The sequence below is a fragment of the Lotus japonicus genome, chromosome 5 (assembly GCF_012489685.1).
Source record: "Lotus japonicus ecotype B-129 chromosome 5, LjGifu_v1.2".
Lineage (NCBI taxonomy): Eukaryota > Viridiplantae > Streptophyta > Magnoliopsida > Fabales > Fabaceae > Lotus > Lotus japonicus.
The window spans coordinates 59,629,056-59,648,003 of NC_080045.1; the positions used below are offsets into that span (position 1 = coordinate 59,629,056).

At 35.0% G+C, this 18,948-nt stretch overlaps 2 protein-coding genes across 2 annotated transcripts; both read right to left on the reverse strand.

Moving 5' to 3' along the window:
• Positions 1 to 4,447: 4,447 nt before the first annotated feature.
• LOC130717423 (receptor homology region, transmembrane domain- and RING domain-containing protein 2-like) lies at positions 4,448 to 9,189 on the reverse strand. Its single transcript, XM_057567641.1, has 4 exons — positions 8,869 to 9,189; positions 7,783 to 8,013; positions 6,265 to 6,669; positions 4,448 to 5,571 (listed from the first exon to the last, which is right to left on the reverse strand). Exons 1-4 carry the CDS (start codon positions 8,993 to 8,995, stop codon positions 4,958 to 4,960), a joined length of 1,377 nt encoding a protein of 458 aa, XP_057423624.1. The 5' UTR covers positions 8,996 to 9,189; the 3' UTR covers positions 4,448 to 4,957.
• Positions 9,190 to 13,385: 4,196 nt separating this feature from the next.
• LOC130718416 (protein disulfide-isomerase 5-2) lies at positions 13,386 to 18,587 on the reverse strand. Its single transcript, XM_057569000.1, has 5 exons — positions 18,270 to 18,587; positions 17,485 to 17,588; positions 17,017 to 17,387; positions 15,672 to 15,973; positions 13,386 to 13,975 (listed from the first exon to the last, which is right to left on the reverse strand). Exons 1-5 carry the CDS (start codon positions 18,570 to 18,572, stop codon positions 13,649 to 13,651), a joined length of 1,407 nt encoding a protein of 468 aa, XP_057424983.1. The 5' UTR covers positions 18,573 to 18,587; the 3' UTR covers positions 13,386 to 13,648.
• Positions 18,588 to 18,948: the final 361 nt, after the last annotated feature.

Below are 18,948 nucleotides of genomic sequence, written 5' to 3' on the forward strand. Positions count from 1 at the left end.
TAAGGATCTAAAATACATGGCTGAGGAAATAAATTAATAAACACCAACCAGGGAGTCCACTTGAGCAGTCTAGCATGGTAGAATCAAGGACGATGTTCTATGTTACGATCCAATAACCCACTACACATATGATGAGCATGTCGAGGTATGTTCCACTACACGACGATTGACAATCACATAACTTTATAAATAGTTCATGATACTTTTTATCAAGTATGCACAACTTACCCTAACTTGACATTGGAGTGCCTTGGCACACCCTCAGACACCCTAGCTTGCTTGGCTACAAATAATGACAGAGGACCACCAACTCGACGACATAAGAGACATCAGCTTGATGACGGAGAACAACAAACGTTCTATAAGCTCAACAATGGAGGACGACAAACATTCCACCGACCTAACGACGAAAGACAATTAACGGAGCACCCAACTTTGTTGCACCCAACTCTACAACAAAGTTGACATCAACACCACCTCTTTTATTGTTTGGGCTTAAATTTCTAATTTTGGCAGAACAAAACCATTAATGGGAAATTTCACTAACAATTTGAACTAGCTAGAAGGGAAAAATATAATTAGTTACGTTTTGGAATTTCGATCTTGCTATCCTGCTCCTCCCCCACACTACATGGTAGTTCAACAACCAATTCTGACCTATTGCAAATAATTTAATATTGTTTTGTGATGTGCAGACACATATTAACATAAATAAAATGGTCTGAACTCTGAATTACATTTAAATAAAATATTTTTAAATATTTATTTTTTTAATAATCTGTATGTATAATTGCATGATCAAGGTTAAGTCTCTCCTTCTCGTTATGTACGTGTCAGTGTTACTCTCACTACAAATATGATTTACAAGTACCAATAAATTTTTTTAATTGGCAAGAATAATATATTGAAAAGAAGTACAAGGGTACTTCAACCCAATACAAGTAAAGATATAAGAATTAAAAGCTAGATGAGTAAAAAGAGTACATCATCAAAAGAACATTTCTGGCTTTCTTGGTGGTGGTTAATTAAAATATTGCCTCATTAAAGTCTTACTAGGAAAAACTCTTTGAAAAAATATAATCAAAAAAAAAAAGAGTACAATATTGGGTTTTGACGGGTTTGAATCAAGCATATATCAACCCATTTCCGACCGTTGGAAGCCTCGGGTATCTCGGGTGCGGGTTGAGTTGATGAGCGGGTTCGGGCGGGCTCGGGTGTATCATATTGGGTTTTGACGGGTTTGAATCAAGCATATATCAACCCATTTCCGACCGTTGGAAGCCTCGGGTATCTCGGGTGCGGGTTGAGTTGATGAGCGGGTTGTGCGGGTCGGTTAGAACGGGTATTGTAGAGCTTGGTGGAGAGGTTGTGTTCCATGACTAAGACAAGTTAGCGGCGGCCGTTGCAGTGTCTCCACCATTAGAGATGGTACAGCTCTCATCTTGCATGGTTTTTTGTTCAATGATGATTAACAATGGTGTTCCCTAGATGAGGCAAGGGAGAAAATAGAGTTGTGGAGAGCAGAATGGGTGCGGCCAGGAAGGGGAAGGGGAGAGGGAAAAGAATGGCGGTGGACCGAAGTGGTAGTGGCAGTGGCACTGTGGCCGGAAGAGGAGAGCAAGAGAAGGACAATCAAAAATTGGTATTAAGAAGATGAAGTGATTAATTGATGACTGGTGAGGGTATTTGATTTATTTCTCATACCTTTTAATTTTTTTTTTATGTCACGTGAGCCTAGTATGACAGAAAGTAGAACCTATGTTGTGAGTAGTGAGCCTAGTATGACAGAAAGAAGAAGCTATGTTGTGTGAATAGCTTGCTGAAGAAAAAAAAGCTATGTGTACTATGCACATAAAGCATTGAAAAATAGTATTGTATATTGTATAGCTTGTTGCAGTCACGTGAAAGACTCTCAAGTGTATCACTTCACACTGATCAATCACAGCCTAGTCCTAGTGTGACAGTTGTAAGGCCGGCTCATCACGTGAAAACAAATAAATTAACACCTCGGGTCGGTTCGAGTTCCGTTGGTTTTAATATTGCCCACCCGAAACCGACCGTTAACAACCGTTTCTACCTGTTTTTTCACTCCGAAACAAACCGAAATTCGACCCGACCCACCCGCAATGATAAAATTGATTCGGTTTTATCGGGTATGGGTCGGATTGGATATTTTTGCTCACCCCTATATTCTAACACCCAAGTGTGAAGTGACCCGCCAAGAAAACAAATAGCAAATAAAGATAACCAAACAGATAATATATATGAATGCTGGCCTAATTGGATTCGACCACAATAAAAGACAAAAGTTATGCAATATTGTGGAAGACTTACATCACAATTTTAATTATGAGTTGAAGTTTTTTGCAAGAGATAACCAAAGTCTAACACACACAAGTTAATGTTGAAAGTCACCCCATCAATCCCAAGCTGTCTCAAATTAATTAACTATCGAAAATTGACTCTCTAAAAATATGTTAGTATATAGTATATACTCATACAGTATTAATTAACAACATTTTAGTTAGTTGCTTACTAGGGTTGCTCTGATACCTTCTGCAGTAGAGGGACATGTTCTTGTGTCATACGACATTAAGCACGATGCAGAACCACTTACTTTTTTGTCAAGGAATGTTTCTACAATTGTGCAAATGAGATTTCTTCCCCGTTTGGCCTTACAAGTATCTCAAGTTCTTGATAAATAATGAGAACTTCATAAAAATCAACAATGAAAAGAGGTAGAATTGCTTTAACGCTTTGTTTGATGAAGGGTGATTTGAATAGAGAGAGATAAAGAAGAGAGAGTTAGAGGGGATGGAGACAAGTATATGTGTTTGGTATAGGGGAGAGAGAGGGGAGAGAGAGGAATGGAGGTGGAAATATTGCACTTTTTAACATCATCTCATTTTGAGAAGAAATGGTACGGCCATGCTTTTAAGTGTGTGTTTTTACAAAATTGAATTATTATTTTAAATGGTTTCTTGTCTTTATTTGGATAAAAGCGTATTTTTACTACAATTCACCACTATCTTTCTCTTCTATCTCTCTTCTATTTCTCTCATACCAAACAATTTCAAAATCTACTCTATTTCTCACCTATTTCTCTCTACTCAACTTCTCTCTTCTCTACTATCTCTTCTCTATCTCTCTCTTCTCTACCAAATATAGTAAAGGTTGATTTTGTTTACTGTAGATCAAGAAAAATCTAATTCACAAGTTAATTTAAATACTTTTTCTTTAAATTAATTTTAGCAATAAGAAGTTTATTGAAAATAACATGTACTAAATATAGTGGTAATAATATATGGCATGGACAAACTAGTTTTTAACATGGTACATCACATAATTAAGAATTGTCTTCAAATTTTGCTCAGTCTTTTTTATTCAGTTGAAGAATAAAATTAAAGAAAAGATAACAGTTCTGACTCATTTTCATACATCTTAAAAGTATAAGCACACACATTCATAAGGGACATAGCATGTAAGATTAGAATAAAAAATGATAGAAATGGTTTTTTACTATATTCAATCATATATAAATTGCTAAAATTTTACTTATTTTTGGTAAATAAAAAATAAAATTAAACGATCAACATTACAGTCTATCGTCCCCGAATGATAACTCAAGTGGTAAGAGATAGATGACATGCAAATTGGGTGGAGGAGGTCCAAGATCAATCTCTGACGGGTAAAATTTATCTTGCCGATGTAAAAAAAACATTACAGTCTATCACACATTTACATTCTATTTTTTTGTTACTTATGACTGACCTGAGATATTATTATTACATACTTGTTCAAGCCAATATCAACTAGTCCAAGATTAAAGGCCCAAAATGAGATATCAACTTTGGGCCGAACCTGGACTAAATTCGAGAGAAATACATTTGCAAGTACTGACAAGTGAGGGACAAAAAGAGTAACTAAGCCGACATTAAATAGTCATTGTCTTACTCTTATCATCAATTGAGAATTCGAGATACTTCATTTTTATTGACCAAAAAAGATACTTCATTTTTCCTTCTAGAATAAGCATATAGTCAAATTCAACCTTCCTTTGCTTCCTTTCAGTCTTCTGGATTCGACTTTTAAAAATTAAATAAATGTATGTGTAAAGTATGCAAGTAAATCACTAAACAACTAAATCTATATCCCATTTTGGCCCAGTTTGATAGAATTGAATTTAAAATAATAAATTGAGTTTTGGGTGATAAGAAACAAATAAGTTTAACAAAATGAATACATAAAACTCAAAATGTAAACGATATCAGAGAGAAAAATTACTAAAATAAAATTATTAGTAGCTAGGGTGGAGTACAGTCGATAAGGGCCATAAATCTATTAGCAATAAATGGAAAAGCTACATCCCACAGAAATTTTTACATGTACTATTGATAATAAAAGTTTAATTAGATGCTAAAGTATAGGTAGCTCTAAATAGTAAATATATCACACAAACTCTCAATCATTCAGTTGGACAAACCCACGAGAACATAAAGAACTCTTCGGACTTCAATCTGTCTATACAGCACAACATTCCTCTTGTTAGCAGTTATATGTACTTGAAAATTAAGGCTATGAAAACATCATTATTCAAAGCACAAACAAAACACTCATGACCGTAAGGAAGCTCATGAACCTGAAAATGTAAGAACTTTAACCAGCACATGTAAATACAACTAAAATCACAAAAATGCTACAATGAAAAACCAGGTGCCAAGAAGGAAGTCAAGTGCCGGAGTAGACACATAGGAAATGCCAAAGTGTTGCATGCTCGGTTCCACGCTGAAATGCTCTAGAATCATTTCTGGTTAGAAGCTACAAGTCTAAGCTTCTGAGTAAAGGTGCCTGGGATTTGGTGCAAATCGTGAAACCGAACATCTACCGTGAGTGACTTGGCAATTACTGGTTCAACTGCACAAACATCTCAATCATATGATAAATCAAAGTAAGCAATTTAACATTCTGGGAGGGAGTTTGCAGATGCAAACGGTGAGAAGCTCGCCGCCGATTCGCTGTACCGGAGTGGATGCTGTTGATGACTGGAAGAACCAATAAAACTTGCTGTTGACTCACTATACCGGAGTGTACGTTGTTGGTGACTGGAAGAACCAATATAACTCACTGAAGCATTGCTTGGACTCGGAATGTGTGGAGACATGTACCTTGAGTTAAGAGGTGACATGGATGGGTATCCGATGGAATATGCTGAATTCAAGTGAGAAGCTAGAGATCTTTGGGAAGCGTTCCTAAGATCTACAGAGCTGCGGCTGATGCTTAGGGAAGGGGACTGACGGAAGGACCTCATGGATGGTGGAAGACAAGGGGTACTAGCTAAAGAGTGGTTGGATTGTGAAGCTGCCCGAGAAATTTGTATTGCTGAAGATGAAGCAAATGATGACCTCACAGAAGATAAGACAGAGGATGCCACGGATGCTGGTGTCGATGAGAGCAGAGGTGTGGATTCTGAAGGTGGTGGTTCACTAAGGCCAGTTCTAGCATCGCGCTTGCAAACTGGACAGAAGGTTCTCCATGAAGTAAGCCAAGAATCCACACAGGCAGCATGAAACTCTGTCAATAAGCAGATCAGAAAAAATAGAATTGTTATGACTTTTCAGAAATTGTCTCACTGCTATCCGTGCTAGCAAGAATTAAGTGATAATCTTAATATGTTGCAGCAAATATACGATTATGTTTCCCATTTCAGCAAGCATCCAGTGTCAGTGCAATACATGAATGAACACAGTCAAATCAATAGTGATGCTACCAGGGTTTGAACTCTAATAATATTAAATGACAGATATGACAAACACCACAATTCAAAGAGTTAGATCCTCAACCAAAGTTTGTAGAGGAGCATGTGGGTGGGAGAAGCTGAAAAATGAGTGTAAGTGGAACCCAAGCAAACCCATTTATGGCCTCCAAGTAATACAAATTATTTGATGACCTGCTGCCACCTCAAAATTAATACATCCATTGTATACTCATCTTCAATGAAACCTAAGAGATTTGGCTGGGAAATAATCATAACCTGCCTCGTGACCATGACATCCTTATTTGCTAGGTAATGGTAACTGATATTGCATCACAAGTTTACACCATGCCGCAGATTATGGCATGACTCAAATAGGATCACAATGTCCATTAGATTCAATGATCGACTGGATAAAGTACACTAGTGTTTACCAAAGATAGAGCAAACTACAAAATGAAATAATATACGGAATTTAGAAAAGAAATCAAATTTGATATTGAAAGACTTACTGTGACAGCAGGGAAGAATTCTGAGCTTCTCTCCAACGCAATAGTCTTCAAGGCAGACAGCACAAGTTCCTGATGTAGAGTTATCTTCCAAAACAGCAGTAAATATCAAACTTGGCATTGCTTTCACTAGGCGACTACTCATACCATGAAATTCACGAACACGAGAAGCTCGAGGCCTTTCTCTTCTTATGCGATGTCTGCGGACGAAGAAGCAAGTGGCCAGCACTGCAGACATAGCTAGTAGGGAAATGAACGAGATGGCCATGATAGACCAAGCTGAGTTTTCAAAAGTCGGAATGAGCCATGTTTCCACATTAGTAAACCCAGTGTATTTCTTTAGTATTTCACCCGAAGCTTTTGATACAAACACAGCATGTATTCTTATACCAGCTGAATTTCCTGCCACTGAAATAAAAAATAATTGTGACTAAGAAATTCTCAAAATGTGTCGTACATTTGTGCATACATAAACATAGACATTAAAAGAAAAGAAGAAATCAATCCAACAAGAAATGATCTTCAATAGCCTTTCTTTCACTAAGGAACTTACATGCTTGACAAGTGTCAAATTTCACCCTTGAATTGTACATGGACTGACATCCTTTCCTATTTTAGTAACTTACTATACCTAAACCCCTATCATTCAAAGTTTGTCCAGACAAATGTTCAATTATTACGGACATCCCCATTTCAACAAATACAAAGAATATCACTTCTACGGAGAACAATGGACATAACTCTTTGTCCAGCACTCAGTTTAACATATGTTACCAACCAGCAAACGTAGATATTATCATTAGAAGAATTTCCCTTCAGTTCAGTAGTCTCAAAAGGTACATAAAAATTTAAGTATGTAACATCTGACTCCAATTTGAAGACTGCCCTTCCCATCTAATATTGGAGGATACCCAGACACTCAGAGAAAAACATATTTATCTCAAGTCCTATCCTTGATAAATTGTGACAGCTTAGAATCTGATGTGGACAGAGAGCAACTACAACCCTCAGACAGCAGCAATGCAAGATAACTTCATAAAATTACATGATCAAAATCTATAAAATAGTATTTTCAGTAGGTTTAGAAGATGACCGTGAAACTCCACTTTAAATTCAAAAGGTTATTTTTTCTTGATATATGATTGCAAGATACAAATGTTTCAGCTATAAGAATCTCAAAATAGTAGATTGATATGCCTTGCATACAGAACTTCAACCCTAATATATGCCTTCCAAGTGACATCATATTAATGAACTTCTTTTATACCAACTTCTAAAGAAAACTTCATGGTTTCATTTCAGGGTTATAATAAACCATAATTAGCATAAAATCTACACCAACCACAAATTAAATATAATGGATTCTCTAATTCATAAACCATTTTGCCACAAACACTAAGTGCATACTTGAAACTCACATTATCATTTGTGATTTCTGAAAAATAAGCTTTAACGACAATTGCATGTTGGAAGAGAATGATAAACAACAAAATGTCGCTACATGTAAGAATTGGTCATTACTTGCAACCAAGACACCACCATCTTCATTGTCATAGACAATTGCAGCTTTGAAGCCAGCACTTTGTGCCCTTCTCACCTTTTCCTCGAAGCTACATCCCCCTCTAATCAACAAAACATAAGGTGAGGACACATTTGGAAGTTGTTCAACTTTATTTGTCAGTTCTGTACATGCATCAAGGGGCTCTGCTAAATATAAGACACCAGCTTCTCCAGACCCTTTGACTGCCGGAGCTGAAATCAAAAGCCACTCATGTCAGCAAAAAGAAATTGAGATAAAATTAACATTAGCACAACCAGCACAATCACATTAGAAAAACAACATGAAATCAAACTTGCATTCATCTTCATTTTCTTTTCCCCATAAGAAGCGCAAATTTAGTAATACAAAATCTAGAATTTCACTTTAGAGTGGCAGACATCTGTTCGAAACCATGCATGTAAACAAAAAGATTGAGACCATATTAAAATCACCACCACCATCACAGGCAACACAATAAGATCAGAACAACAATTATAACATTAAGCTTTCACTCTTTACTATTTTTCATACAGAAATCAAGAATTTCACTTAAGAATGGCAGCCGGCACGTATCCGCTTTAAGCACAACGACCAAGTCAACAGTCGCATACCAAAGATTAGGGTCTATTGTTTGATATCTTTCAGTATCAGTTCTGTTATCTTCAAACTCCGAGGATCAGACTCAGTGACAAGCACACAACAACCTAGCCCTCACTATTAGTATTATTAGAGTGAAGCTGCCTCATATTTGATCGTCTTAAAGCCGAGCTATCGACAATTATAGCTCGGTAGGTACACAGCCGCAAGCCCTTAAGTAGGTTTCAGTGGTCCAAACTCTTCTTTCGGCCGGGCTATCGAGACTTATAGCTCAGTAGGTACAATTTCAAATCCTTTTTCCACTTTTTTCTCCTCTCATCTACTAACAATCTCTCTCTATCTAGATTCTAATATGACAAAATCACTTCCCAAGTAAGAATTTTCATGTGCCCAAGAACCACAATCACATCAAATCAGCTTACCCAAGTTGGAAATTTCAAAGCACTAACTCTAAAACCCAGAAAACTCACCGAAATTAGCTTCAATATCATCGAATGAGAGAGTGATGTTGTTCCCAATCAGTACAACCTTAGCAGCCGCCAAAGCAGAAAAACACAGCAGAGAGAAGAAAAGCAAGACAAGATTCGAGGTACCCATTAGAGGAGAAGATTCAAAAAGCAGAAAAGCAAAGATTTTGGGTTGAAATTGAAGGAGAGAAGAGGAAATTGGGAATTTTGTAGCAATTTAGGGTTTTGCAGAGAGAAGAGAGACATCAGCTTCCATCTGAAAAAGGAACAAATGAATCTTGTATTGTTTGATGCTTTGTTTCAAAATAAAATTGATTGCGAATAACATAATGACAACACAATGAGAAATATAATATCACTTCATAAATTATGATCAATCATTCAATATTGTAACTCCAAAATGCTAATCATATTTTCTAATTCATGTTGTAGATAAGTAACTTGACCTGGAATTTTGGTAAAACTCAAATACAATATCTTGTTGTTCAAAATAATTTTGATGGTAATCACTAGAAAAATAAATTGTCTTGTTCAAAAATTCCAATTCCCATATTTTAACTAATAGTCTCACCCTTTGTGGTAATAGTTTTATACAAAGTAATATTTCAATTGATAAGTAGAAAAAAAAAATCTCAATTGATTTAATATTTTTAATTTATGTAATTATATTTAAATTACCTTATATTAATAGAAAAAGAGAATGAAATTAATTTGTGACTCAGATTTTCTTTTCTCTACAAGTATCCTCTACTTATTATGCAATTATATTCGACTTGGGTTACTGATGCAAAAAAAAATTAAGCATTACCAATGAATTGTTGGTTCAAATGGTTTATATTTAATTAGCAAAATCTTATATTTGAGTCTTGTGTATGAAAAAAAAAACTTGCTAAGAAAATTAGCTCCACCAGAAGTATATTTGGCTTGGTGTGTGATTTTTTTTTCTTTTGAACTTAGGTGTGGATTGATTTTGAAACTAACATTTATATTATATTTATTATAGTAAATTTTGTCATTTTATCTAAACAATATTCAGTTTTTTAAGACTTTCATTTTTCCAACGTAATATTATCTAGTCGTAAAACCAAAGGACCGTTATGAATTAATTTTCTAGATACTAAATATTATCGTTATAATTTATATTTATGTGATGTTTAAGATGTCCACTAATCTTGCATGATAATATTGTATTTTCACCTTAATTAATTTGTCTCCATCAGTCCATATTATAATAAAGTAGCACCAATTTTTATTTTAGACTAAATAAAATGTAATTTTGTCCAGATCAAGTAGGGTTATTAATTTATTATAGGTGCATGATAAGAGTATTTTTACGTTAAATTTAAGCTTTTCATTAATCAGCAATGTACAGACAAAAAAACGTTGAATACAAGCTGGAGGATGTCCAAGCCAAACATCATCATCTACATATTAGACAAAGAAAACTTAGATAATTCATGAGCAATTGAGTTGGCTTTGAGTTTTCACTCTATTTCTCTTGTTCATGTCCGTGATAGAGTTTTTTCTCTCAAAATTTAACTCAATTGTCCATACTTATAGTTTGAACCGGAGATCTCTAATAAAATTAGATCAACCTTTTTTTGTCATCCAAGTTAGATCAACCTTTGAAAGTCTTAAACTACTTCTCAAGAGATCGATTATATTAGAAACTAGATTAATATAAATACAAGCAGGCCACTAGAGTATTTAGGAGTAGGAATTTTGGACATTTGTGTGGATTTGTACCAACTTAGTTATTTCTAATGTAAGCTGTGATTACTTTCCGATATACCAACAACAAAACAACAAAATTATAGGTTGTGATGTGTTTTGCTGATTTCTTATGCAAGTTGCTAATTTATTTTAATGAGTTAATATTAATCTCGAATTGAAGTATAGATGTGAATAAACTCAATGATATATTAGTTTAAGTAGAATTGGGTTGTAAGCAACACGAGACTACATCAACATATGAGTTAAATTAAATTATAAAGTAAAGAGGACATGTGAAGTGAGACCATATTACAAAGTTGAAGGGGTTATACGAAGAAATGGTGTATCACCTCAATGCTAAATGAGATTGTGTGAAATATATATGTGTCCTAATTTGAATTATAAAAAAAAAAAGGATGGTGAGAGTCTGAGAGATTGTCTTGTGAGTGATAGAAGAGTCATTATTCCTTGTATCGCTTGAATGAGTAACTTGAAATTGTAGGGGTGTAGATGAGTACTAGTCGACCTGACCTAGCCATTGTTTCTAGGTTCGGTTTAGTTGAATTATTCAGATTTTATTTATTTTGAAAATTTTAACCCAATACAAATACTTTTGAAATATCCCAAGTTTGAAGAAGGTTTTTTTTCTTTTACTCCTAACCCAATATTTTGAATGATGTTTTTCTTTTAAAATAATTAAAAATAAATGTTAATAAATTTATTATTTTGAGAGATAAATGTGCTTTCACGAAAATCACAACCTTATTATTGTATATATATCACTTTCACATTATGTATAACTTTGATTGATTCTCAGTTTTTACTGGATTTAAAAACTAGCAGAAAAACATAATCCTAAAACACAAAAGTAATTTATCTGATATAGTAATAAAACAAAATTGTAGCAGATTGATGATTTATATAGTTTTTCCTTAAAAAAGCTTACTAGTATTTCTATAGCACTAGTTGTTGCTTTGTCGGAACCGGTACACCCATCACATCTCTAAATTAAATACCTGTGTCCCCCAATATTGTCGTTTTTTTTTTATTTTGAGGAAAATTCTGTGGGCGAGCAAGGTTTTCCCTTGGCTTTGAATTTTTATTATTTGTAAAAGTAGCAGTACGAATAACTTGGTTCAATGTTTATTAGTAAGTTTTTTTTTTATAGGCAAATGTTAGTTGTTAATTGTTAGTAAATTAGTTCTTTCGTCAGGATTCGAATCCTGACCCTTCATCCTGCAAATCTCTTCATTCCCTTAGCTCACCAAGTGTCAAGACGTTTAGGAATTACTAGGATATTACAAAAAAGAGTATGAGGCTTATATGAGAGTTTTTTTTTTCATTTTAACAAAGCAACTCGTCAAGCTCGTGCAAATTTATTTTATGGAAGGATGATGACCAGGACAGATTCTAAAAGTCAAAGGAATTCAAAAAAATGATAAAGAATGAAGATTGCAAAGCCTTATCCAAATCAAGGTGAGCTCAACTCTGTTAACAATTTATCATGAGTTATGAATCACTAGCTGAATAATAATGATAATCTTGAAGTCACCTAGTAGATCTACTTAGATATGGTTGAATCAAAGACTATTAGAAATGATGTGTGTTGAACGATTATAACCTTACATAAAAGAAAGCCCACGTTTTTCAGAACATATGGATAACCATGTCATATATTATATTTAAATGTCAATAAACTTGAGAAAAGGGGAAGAAAGATATTATTCTCTAGTCAAATGCAATCAAAGTTCTTAGATATTTAAAGGCACTTAAGGATTCTCAACAAAAACAAAAGTCTTATACTCTTATCCCACAAAGTAAAATCGACTATATAAATCAATTACGACATTAAGCTCAATCAAAAACTAGATTTTTAGAGACATTAATGATAATAACATCACTATTAACAATAATCTCTCATTCTTTTTTACCTCCCTCTTCTTTGTACATGTTTATGTTTCACTGTGAATCTTATCATTTCTAGTATGACTACTAATTCATCCAACATTCTCACCTCTGCTACTCCAACAATTTTCTCATGTCCGTTAAAGTCCAATATTCGCTATCATATAGATTAGCTGATCAAATAACCTTCAGTAATACAATAGTTTTCTCATGTCTCGTTAAAGCTCAACATTGGATATCATAGAGAATAGCAGACCTTATAACATTCGGTAAAACTTTCGTTTGACCTTAGATAAGTACTTTGTAGTCACAGATAACTCCTAAAGCTTTTCTACACTGTAACCACTCAGTGTGAATTCCATGTGTAATATCTTTGTCAATTTCCCAATGTTTTGTATAATCGATCAAGGTACCTAACCTGTGAAACTTGAGTCTTGAGGTATGATATCGAAACCAATTTCTACTTACAGATTATTTCCTACATCAGCTCTCCACACATTTGGCATTTGTTTAGATCTCAAAATTTTACTGAACAACTTAGTGAGCCAATCAACACCTTGATCTTCTACACATTTCCAAACTTCAATAGGCATATCATCGGGACTCATTGTTTTACCATTAACCATGCAAGTCTGATTTTGCTCATCCTCTCAAGCTTTTAAGCCTTGTCCAACATGTCAGGTTCTGATTAATTTGTACTGTGATATCACCCTTGAGCCACTTGGTCCTAATAACAGATCTATTACTAACTTTTGAAACAATTACCTCAAAATGTGCTAGTGACGACTATCTGAACCAAACATCCCAATGTGTAAAAGATGAAAAAAAAATTACTTATAATTTGGAAATTCTCTGACAATTTATATTGCTCTTGTTCAGCAGCAAGGGGCACGACCTATCCATACTAATAAGTTAAAATATATATAGGAAGGATGTAAGTAAATCATAATAAAGTCAACAATTTTATCATCTCCCTGTTGGAAACAATAAATAAGCCTTTTCATGTTAAGAAATGAAAATGTAGAAAAACGTAGAGTTTAGACAGTACTCAAAAGTCAAAATTAAGGAAATACGCAAACTCTAAATATTTACACATACCAATAGGTAAGGTGCTCTTTAGAGTATCCCTGATCACGTTCAGTGATGATGATTGCATGTGTTAAATTTAATCTTCCTTTTTGTCTCCTGGTTTATACTCTTCTTTGCTTTCAACTTCTGAAACAGAGCTGCTTGCATGATCTACCTGTTCTTGATTTGGTACTCTATGGTGTTCATCACCTCCTTTACCGCCAAGGGTCTGAATAAGTATGAATACTGCGACCATAAATACAATCATGTACACCATTCTAATGTCAAAAGATCGATGGATAAATTGCATCAGTGAAGGCCCACTAAGTCTTTTCTGTACAGTTCTTCCTTCTCTATATCCTTCTAGAAATTTAGTGATTTGAGTTCCCTGATCCTCTCCTTCAATGCTTTCTGAACCAACAACCTGAAAATTATTTCAAAAAAGTTGGGATTAGCTTCCCAATATGGTATCAGCAGATTTAAGTTAATATGACTCCTTGTAAAGAACTTACTAAGATAGCAAACTCAACACTGTAGAAATAAACTACTCAATTGCATTAACTAACAGGTTAAAAGGATAAATCTGAAAGTTCCAAAGAAACTATGACATTGACAATTGTGGATAAATTCATTTTAATTTTAATCCTTCACAACAGAAAAGCACATTGCATCAGAGTCGGAAGTGACTTGGATATAACAATGAAGGCTTGTACATTAAAATTCGATAAAAGCCCTAAATGAAATAAAATAGAGTATACACGTTTCCTTAAGATATAGACAAAGGCCTTGACAAGAAGGGATATCAAGAGGAGTGAAGGTTCAGATCGTTTGAACAAATTTTCTAGCAATCACTTGTACCAAATAGGATATGGTACTATGACGATTATGTATATAATAACAAGATTGATAGGAGTAAACATTATATAGACCTCAAATTTAGAGCCTAAATAGACTAGTGACATGGCTTCCACGTCAAGTCTCACGAAGCAATAATGTAACTGATGATGAATTGTGAATCAAAGGATATGCAGATTGGTAGAACCTGATTTTATTGATAGAAATTCCTAATCCCCAAATTGAAAACTAAGGAAAGACCGAAAGATACAATAGAGAAGGGATACCAAATACCCTTCACACCCAGAAAGAGACCACTCTCTCTAGAACCCAAAACCAAACTGAATACAAAGATACCCAACTGACTCTAACTTCCTCTTATTTATAGGAAACCAAGCTCTTCAATCCTCTAACTAACTAACCCTCCCAACTAACTAAGACAATACTAACCAAAAGTACCTATAAATATGTGAGTACCTATCACAAATTTATAGCAGTAAACATTATTGAAGATTTGAAGCATTTAGTAAGCTCACATATCCTCACCAATAAGATACCCTGCATTTTTAATGCCAAATTTTGGAACCCACTGGGCTTGTGTTATGGGAGTGTGTGATATCTGGAGACCCAAAATCACATTCTTGAGATTCCTAGTTATGAACTGAACAGCATTTTAATTTCCACACAATCATAGGGATCTTAAATTCCACATATTTAATATGATTATCTCAATTCTCTACATCACTCTAGAATGTTGGGGTACTTGTGTGTCATGAATCAACTAACATGCCCCTTCATACAAGAAACAATTGGGCTTGAAGTGTGGACAATACACAGATCCACCAAAATTGAGATGAAATTCAAATTTTTATCCGAACAATAGGCTAAACAAGGATTAAACCAAGACCATTTGACCATAAAGGCTCTGATATTATGTCATGAACTAACTATACCAAAAACTTGAGCTTTTAGCGAAAACACATGAATTGTTTTATATTGTATTTCTAACACTGTATATATAATCAAAGAAAACTATTTACATGACATGAATGAATATAAGATTTTTCTTCTTCTCCATAACTCATCTAAAAAATACACAAGAATATACATATAGATCAAAATTGACAAGAATAAGACATGCAAAATGGAGTACTAGAATAAGGGGGAAGAAGAACTTTGAACCTAGGCATGTATGCAAGACAAATAGAGACCACATATCACTTAGAGAAGTACGATTGGGACAAACTAAAATAAAAATAAAAAACTCTAGTAGACCATTAACTTACAGAAAGGTAGTCATCACTTTTATCCCAAATGACCATCTTTGGTAGTTTAGTACTGGTATCAAATTTGTCAGCGAATTCGTCCATCTGTTTAACTCCAACATAACCAAATATTAAGTCACGATTTGCAGATGCAGCACCCTTCAATAACTTAATCAGTTCCTTTGAATTTTCTTCATTTTCATCCTCCACAATTGTCAAAACTATTTTCCTACCATCAGCTTTCATCAACTTAAGTGTGTCATAGGAAACTGGCACGACCAAAGGAATCAGGTTTTGTTTTACAAAATCTTCCAAAAAGTTCTCTGCTTTATGAAAACAAAAATAACTCATCAAAAGGTTCCTGTAATGATGTGTTAAAGTTAAAACAATGAAGTAGCATATGAAGAAAAGTGAATATATTCCAAAATAACAAAATGTAAAGGGCAAAATATATATACATAATTCAAGAAGCACTGATAAGATCACAACATAATAATAACTTCTGATGAAGAAAGAAAACGAGCTTTTCTAGAGCTTATTTGGGCGAATCTCATGACATAATTATTTAAGCAAGTGTTTGTTTATGTTTATAAAAATAACTTAAGACCTACCAATAAGTTCTTTTGAGGTTATTTCAATAAACTTCTCAAATAAGCTTATGAAAATCAACTTGTGGGGAAGTTGAAAAAACGTATAGCTTATGTGGAAGTTGCAGAAGCTAATGAAAGTCATGTGATGCGTGCTAAAGTTTGTTGTTTACCCAAACAAGCCCTAATAATAGACATTCAAGCTCCGGTCTTTTTTAGAAGTAAGAAAACCATCATCATAGTATTCAAGTTCTAAAACCTACGTTAGCTCCTACCCTGAAACAAGAAAGGCCTTCCGGATGAACCTATTATATTATATGTTTAAGGTTAGATTGCAGCTTCAGTTAAGTTCCATAGTTAATTTTGTCAAATCCTGTTTAATTTATAAGATAATTTGATCTAGGCCAAAGAAACCAATAGCATAAATACATAGAGAAGCTATAAAAGTTACACTATCCCATAAAAGTTGCAAAGACACAAGTTGTGGCTACGAGTTCTACTACAATTCAGTCAACATAAAGGCATCAAACATTTAAAAACAGAGTTTAGTTCCATAGAGCCTTTCAATTTTATATTACTCGTAAAACCAGGATAGTGAGTACTGATGCTACAAAAATATCCAGACAAACCAAAAAGTAGAAAAAGGACTTCTCCAAAGCTTAAACACTATCTTAAAATACAATTAACAATGTCTTCAAGACTTCTAGTTTAAATGAGAAGGAATAACTTGTAAGTAAATGAAATACTAAGTGTCTTTGATTATGTACGATATAACTAACCTTCATAGGGGCCATAGAATGTGCTCCGCTCATTGAACTGTGGATTAAGAGAAACCAATGCAGGAATCTTATCAAAGTCATACAATACCATAAGATCCTCTGAGAAATCCTTAGCCACAGAAAACCATGCATTTTTCTTATACTTTATGGCTAACTTTTCTATTACCGACTCATTCAGCCCAAAACCTATATATAATGGGAAAAAAGTGCCAGCTTCTTCAACAAAATTGTTCACAGCAGAATCTGAATCAAGAACGGAAACATCAGAAGCAGCAAATTTCTTTAGATAACGAACAAGTACATCTGCTTTCCTTGGTCCACGGTATTCTGTGGGTACACCGTGATTAAACAGAAGAATGGTTGGATACGCACTGCATCACAAAATAGAAGTTTAGCATAAGTTCATTTCCAGTTATAGGTGCATAATGTTTGGGTACGATATGACTAAACAGAGCCAAAGAAACATACTCGACATCATGTTTTTTAGCAAGGCGGGTATGCTTGTCTGCATCTACTTTTGCTATGACTATGGGATCCTTCAAGGCTGCAAGTACAGGGGCAGCTGCATCTAACTGAGAGGTAGAAAATCACATTTTTTATCCTCACATTAAATGAAACATAAATGACACTCAAGAATATCAAATAAAAAAAAACTAAATACCAATGGCAATGTACCATTAAAACTAACAAGCCTATTTTGTTTTTAGTATTAACATCCGGTACCCGGTCACCCTTTGGATGCCGCCAGATTCAGGATTTAGTCACAATTAAGGCTCCTCATCCCTCTCCTAGAGTGTATTGTGTGGGGATCGGACCCGAGAGCTCTTCCCACACACTCAGCCTGCGTTGCCAACTAAGCTACCCGTCTTGGGTAACTAACAAGTCTATTTATATCTCAGAAACATTTTATGAAGTTAAAAATTAATAAGAACAATCAGTGATGTAACATTAACAACTAATACTCATAAACCATAATCCAAGCCATTGAAAATATGCATTATCCTTGATGATCATGCACATAACAATTCCAAAAGGGCACCAATCATATCCACTATTATCAAGACATGCTTACATACCCAAAAACAAACCATGAATACCCAGTTTCTAAAAATTGGACCTCACATTCAGGAACCAACCAAAAGCAAATATGAACAATAAAGGGGGAATTTTGCAAGTGGGTTTGGGACAAAAATGGAAAGTTGAAAAACAGCACAATCATTAGACGAGAGGAATGGAAGAGAAGATGGTGGTACCTCGGGAGAGAGACGCTTGCAGTGGCCACACCAGGGAGCGTAAAAGTCAACCAAGATGTGATCGAAGGAGGAGATAGCGGAATCGAAGTTGGATTCGTCGAGTACCAACACCGTGCCATCCACCGAGAGTGGTTCAGAAGCACTGCAAAAGTGGATCAACAACGCAACACAAGAAGCCAACAAAACCCTCATCTTCTTCGATCCAGAAACACAAACTTGTTGCTGTTGTTGTTGTTCTTTGTTTAGTTTTTCGGTGGAAGTTGTTGGGTCCAGGTGGGCCAGCATCCTGCCTGCAGGTAGCATTCGAAACGGGGCGCTGTCTGCTACGCTATAAGAAATAACGTTGCGCCCTCACTAACACCAATTGGTTTTGGCGTAGTGGTAAGCGCGTGATCCTACAAGTGGTATCAGAGCCAGGTCCCGTGTTCGAATCCCACGGAAGGCATGCTGTGCAGCTAGTTTGGCTGGCAGGTGCTGGGGGGGATTGTTGGGTCCAGGTGGGCCAGCATCCTGCCTGCAGGTAGCATTCGAAACGGGGCGCTGTCTGCTACGCTATAAGAAATAACGTTGCGCCCTCACTAACACCAATTGGTTTTGGCGTAGTGGTAAGCGCGTGATCCTACAGAAGTAGGAGTAGACTATGGATCACCCCAGAAAAAGGTTAAACTGTATTTGAATG

Bases quoted from the DNA above. Each gene is read 5' to 3' on its own strand.
- LOC130718416 (XM_057569000.1), bottom strand. From the start codon at position 18,572: ATGCTACCTGCAGGCAGGATGCTGGCCCACCTGGACCCAACAACTTCC. The intron at 17,589-18,269 runs GTACCACCATCT...TCTACCTCTCAG, and splicing joins GCAAGCGTCTCTCTCCCGAG to TTAGATGCAGCTGCCCCTGT. The intron at 15,974-17,016 runs GTTAGTTATATC...TTCATAAAGCAG, and splicing joins ATTCTATGGCCCCTATGAAG to AGAACTTTTTGGAAGATTTT.
- LOC130717423 (XM_057567641.1), bottom strand. From the start codon at position 8,995: ATGGGTACCTCGAATCTTGTCTTGCTTTTCTTCTCTCTGCTGTGTTTT. The intron at 8,014-8,868 runs GTGAGTTTTCTG...TTTTGATTTCAG, and splicing joins TGATATTGAAGCTAATTTCG to CTCCGGCAGTCAAAGGGTCT. The intron at 6,670-7,782 runs GTAATGACCAAT...TTTTTATTTCAG, and splicing joins TGGTGGTGTCTTGGTTGCAA to TGGCAGGAAATTCAGCTGGT.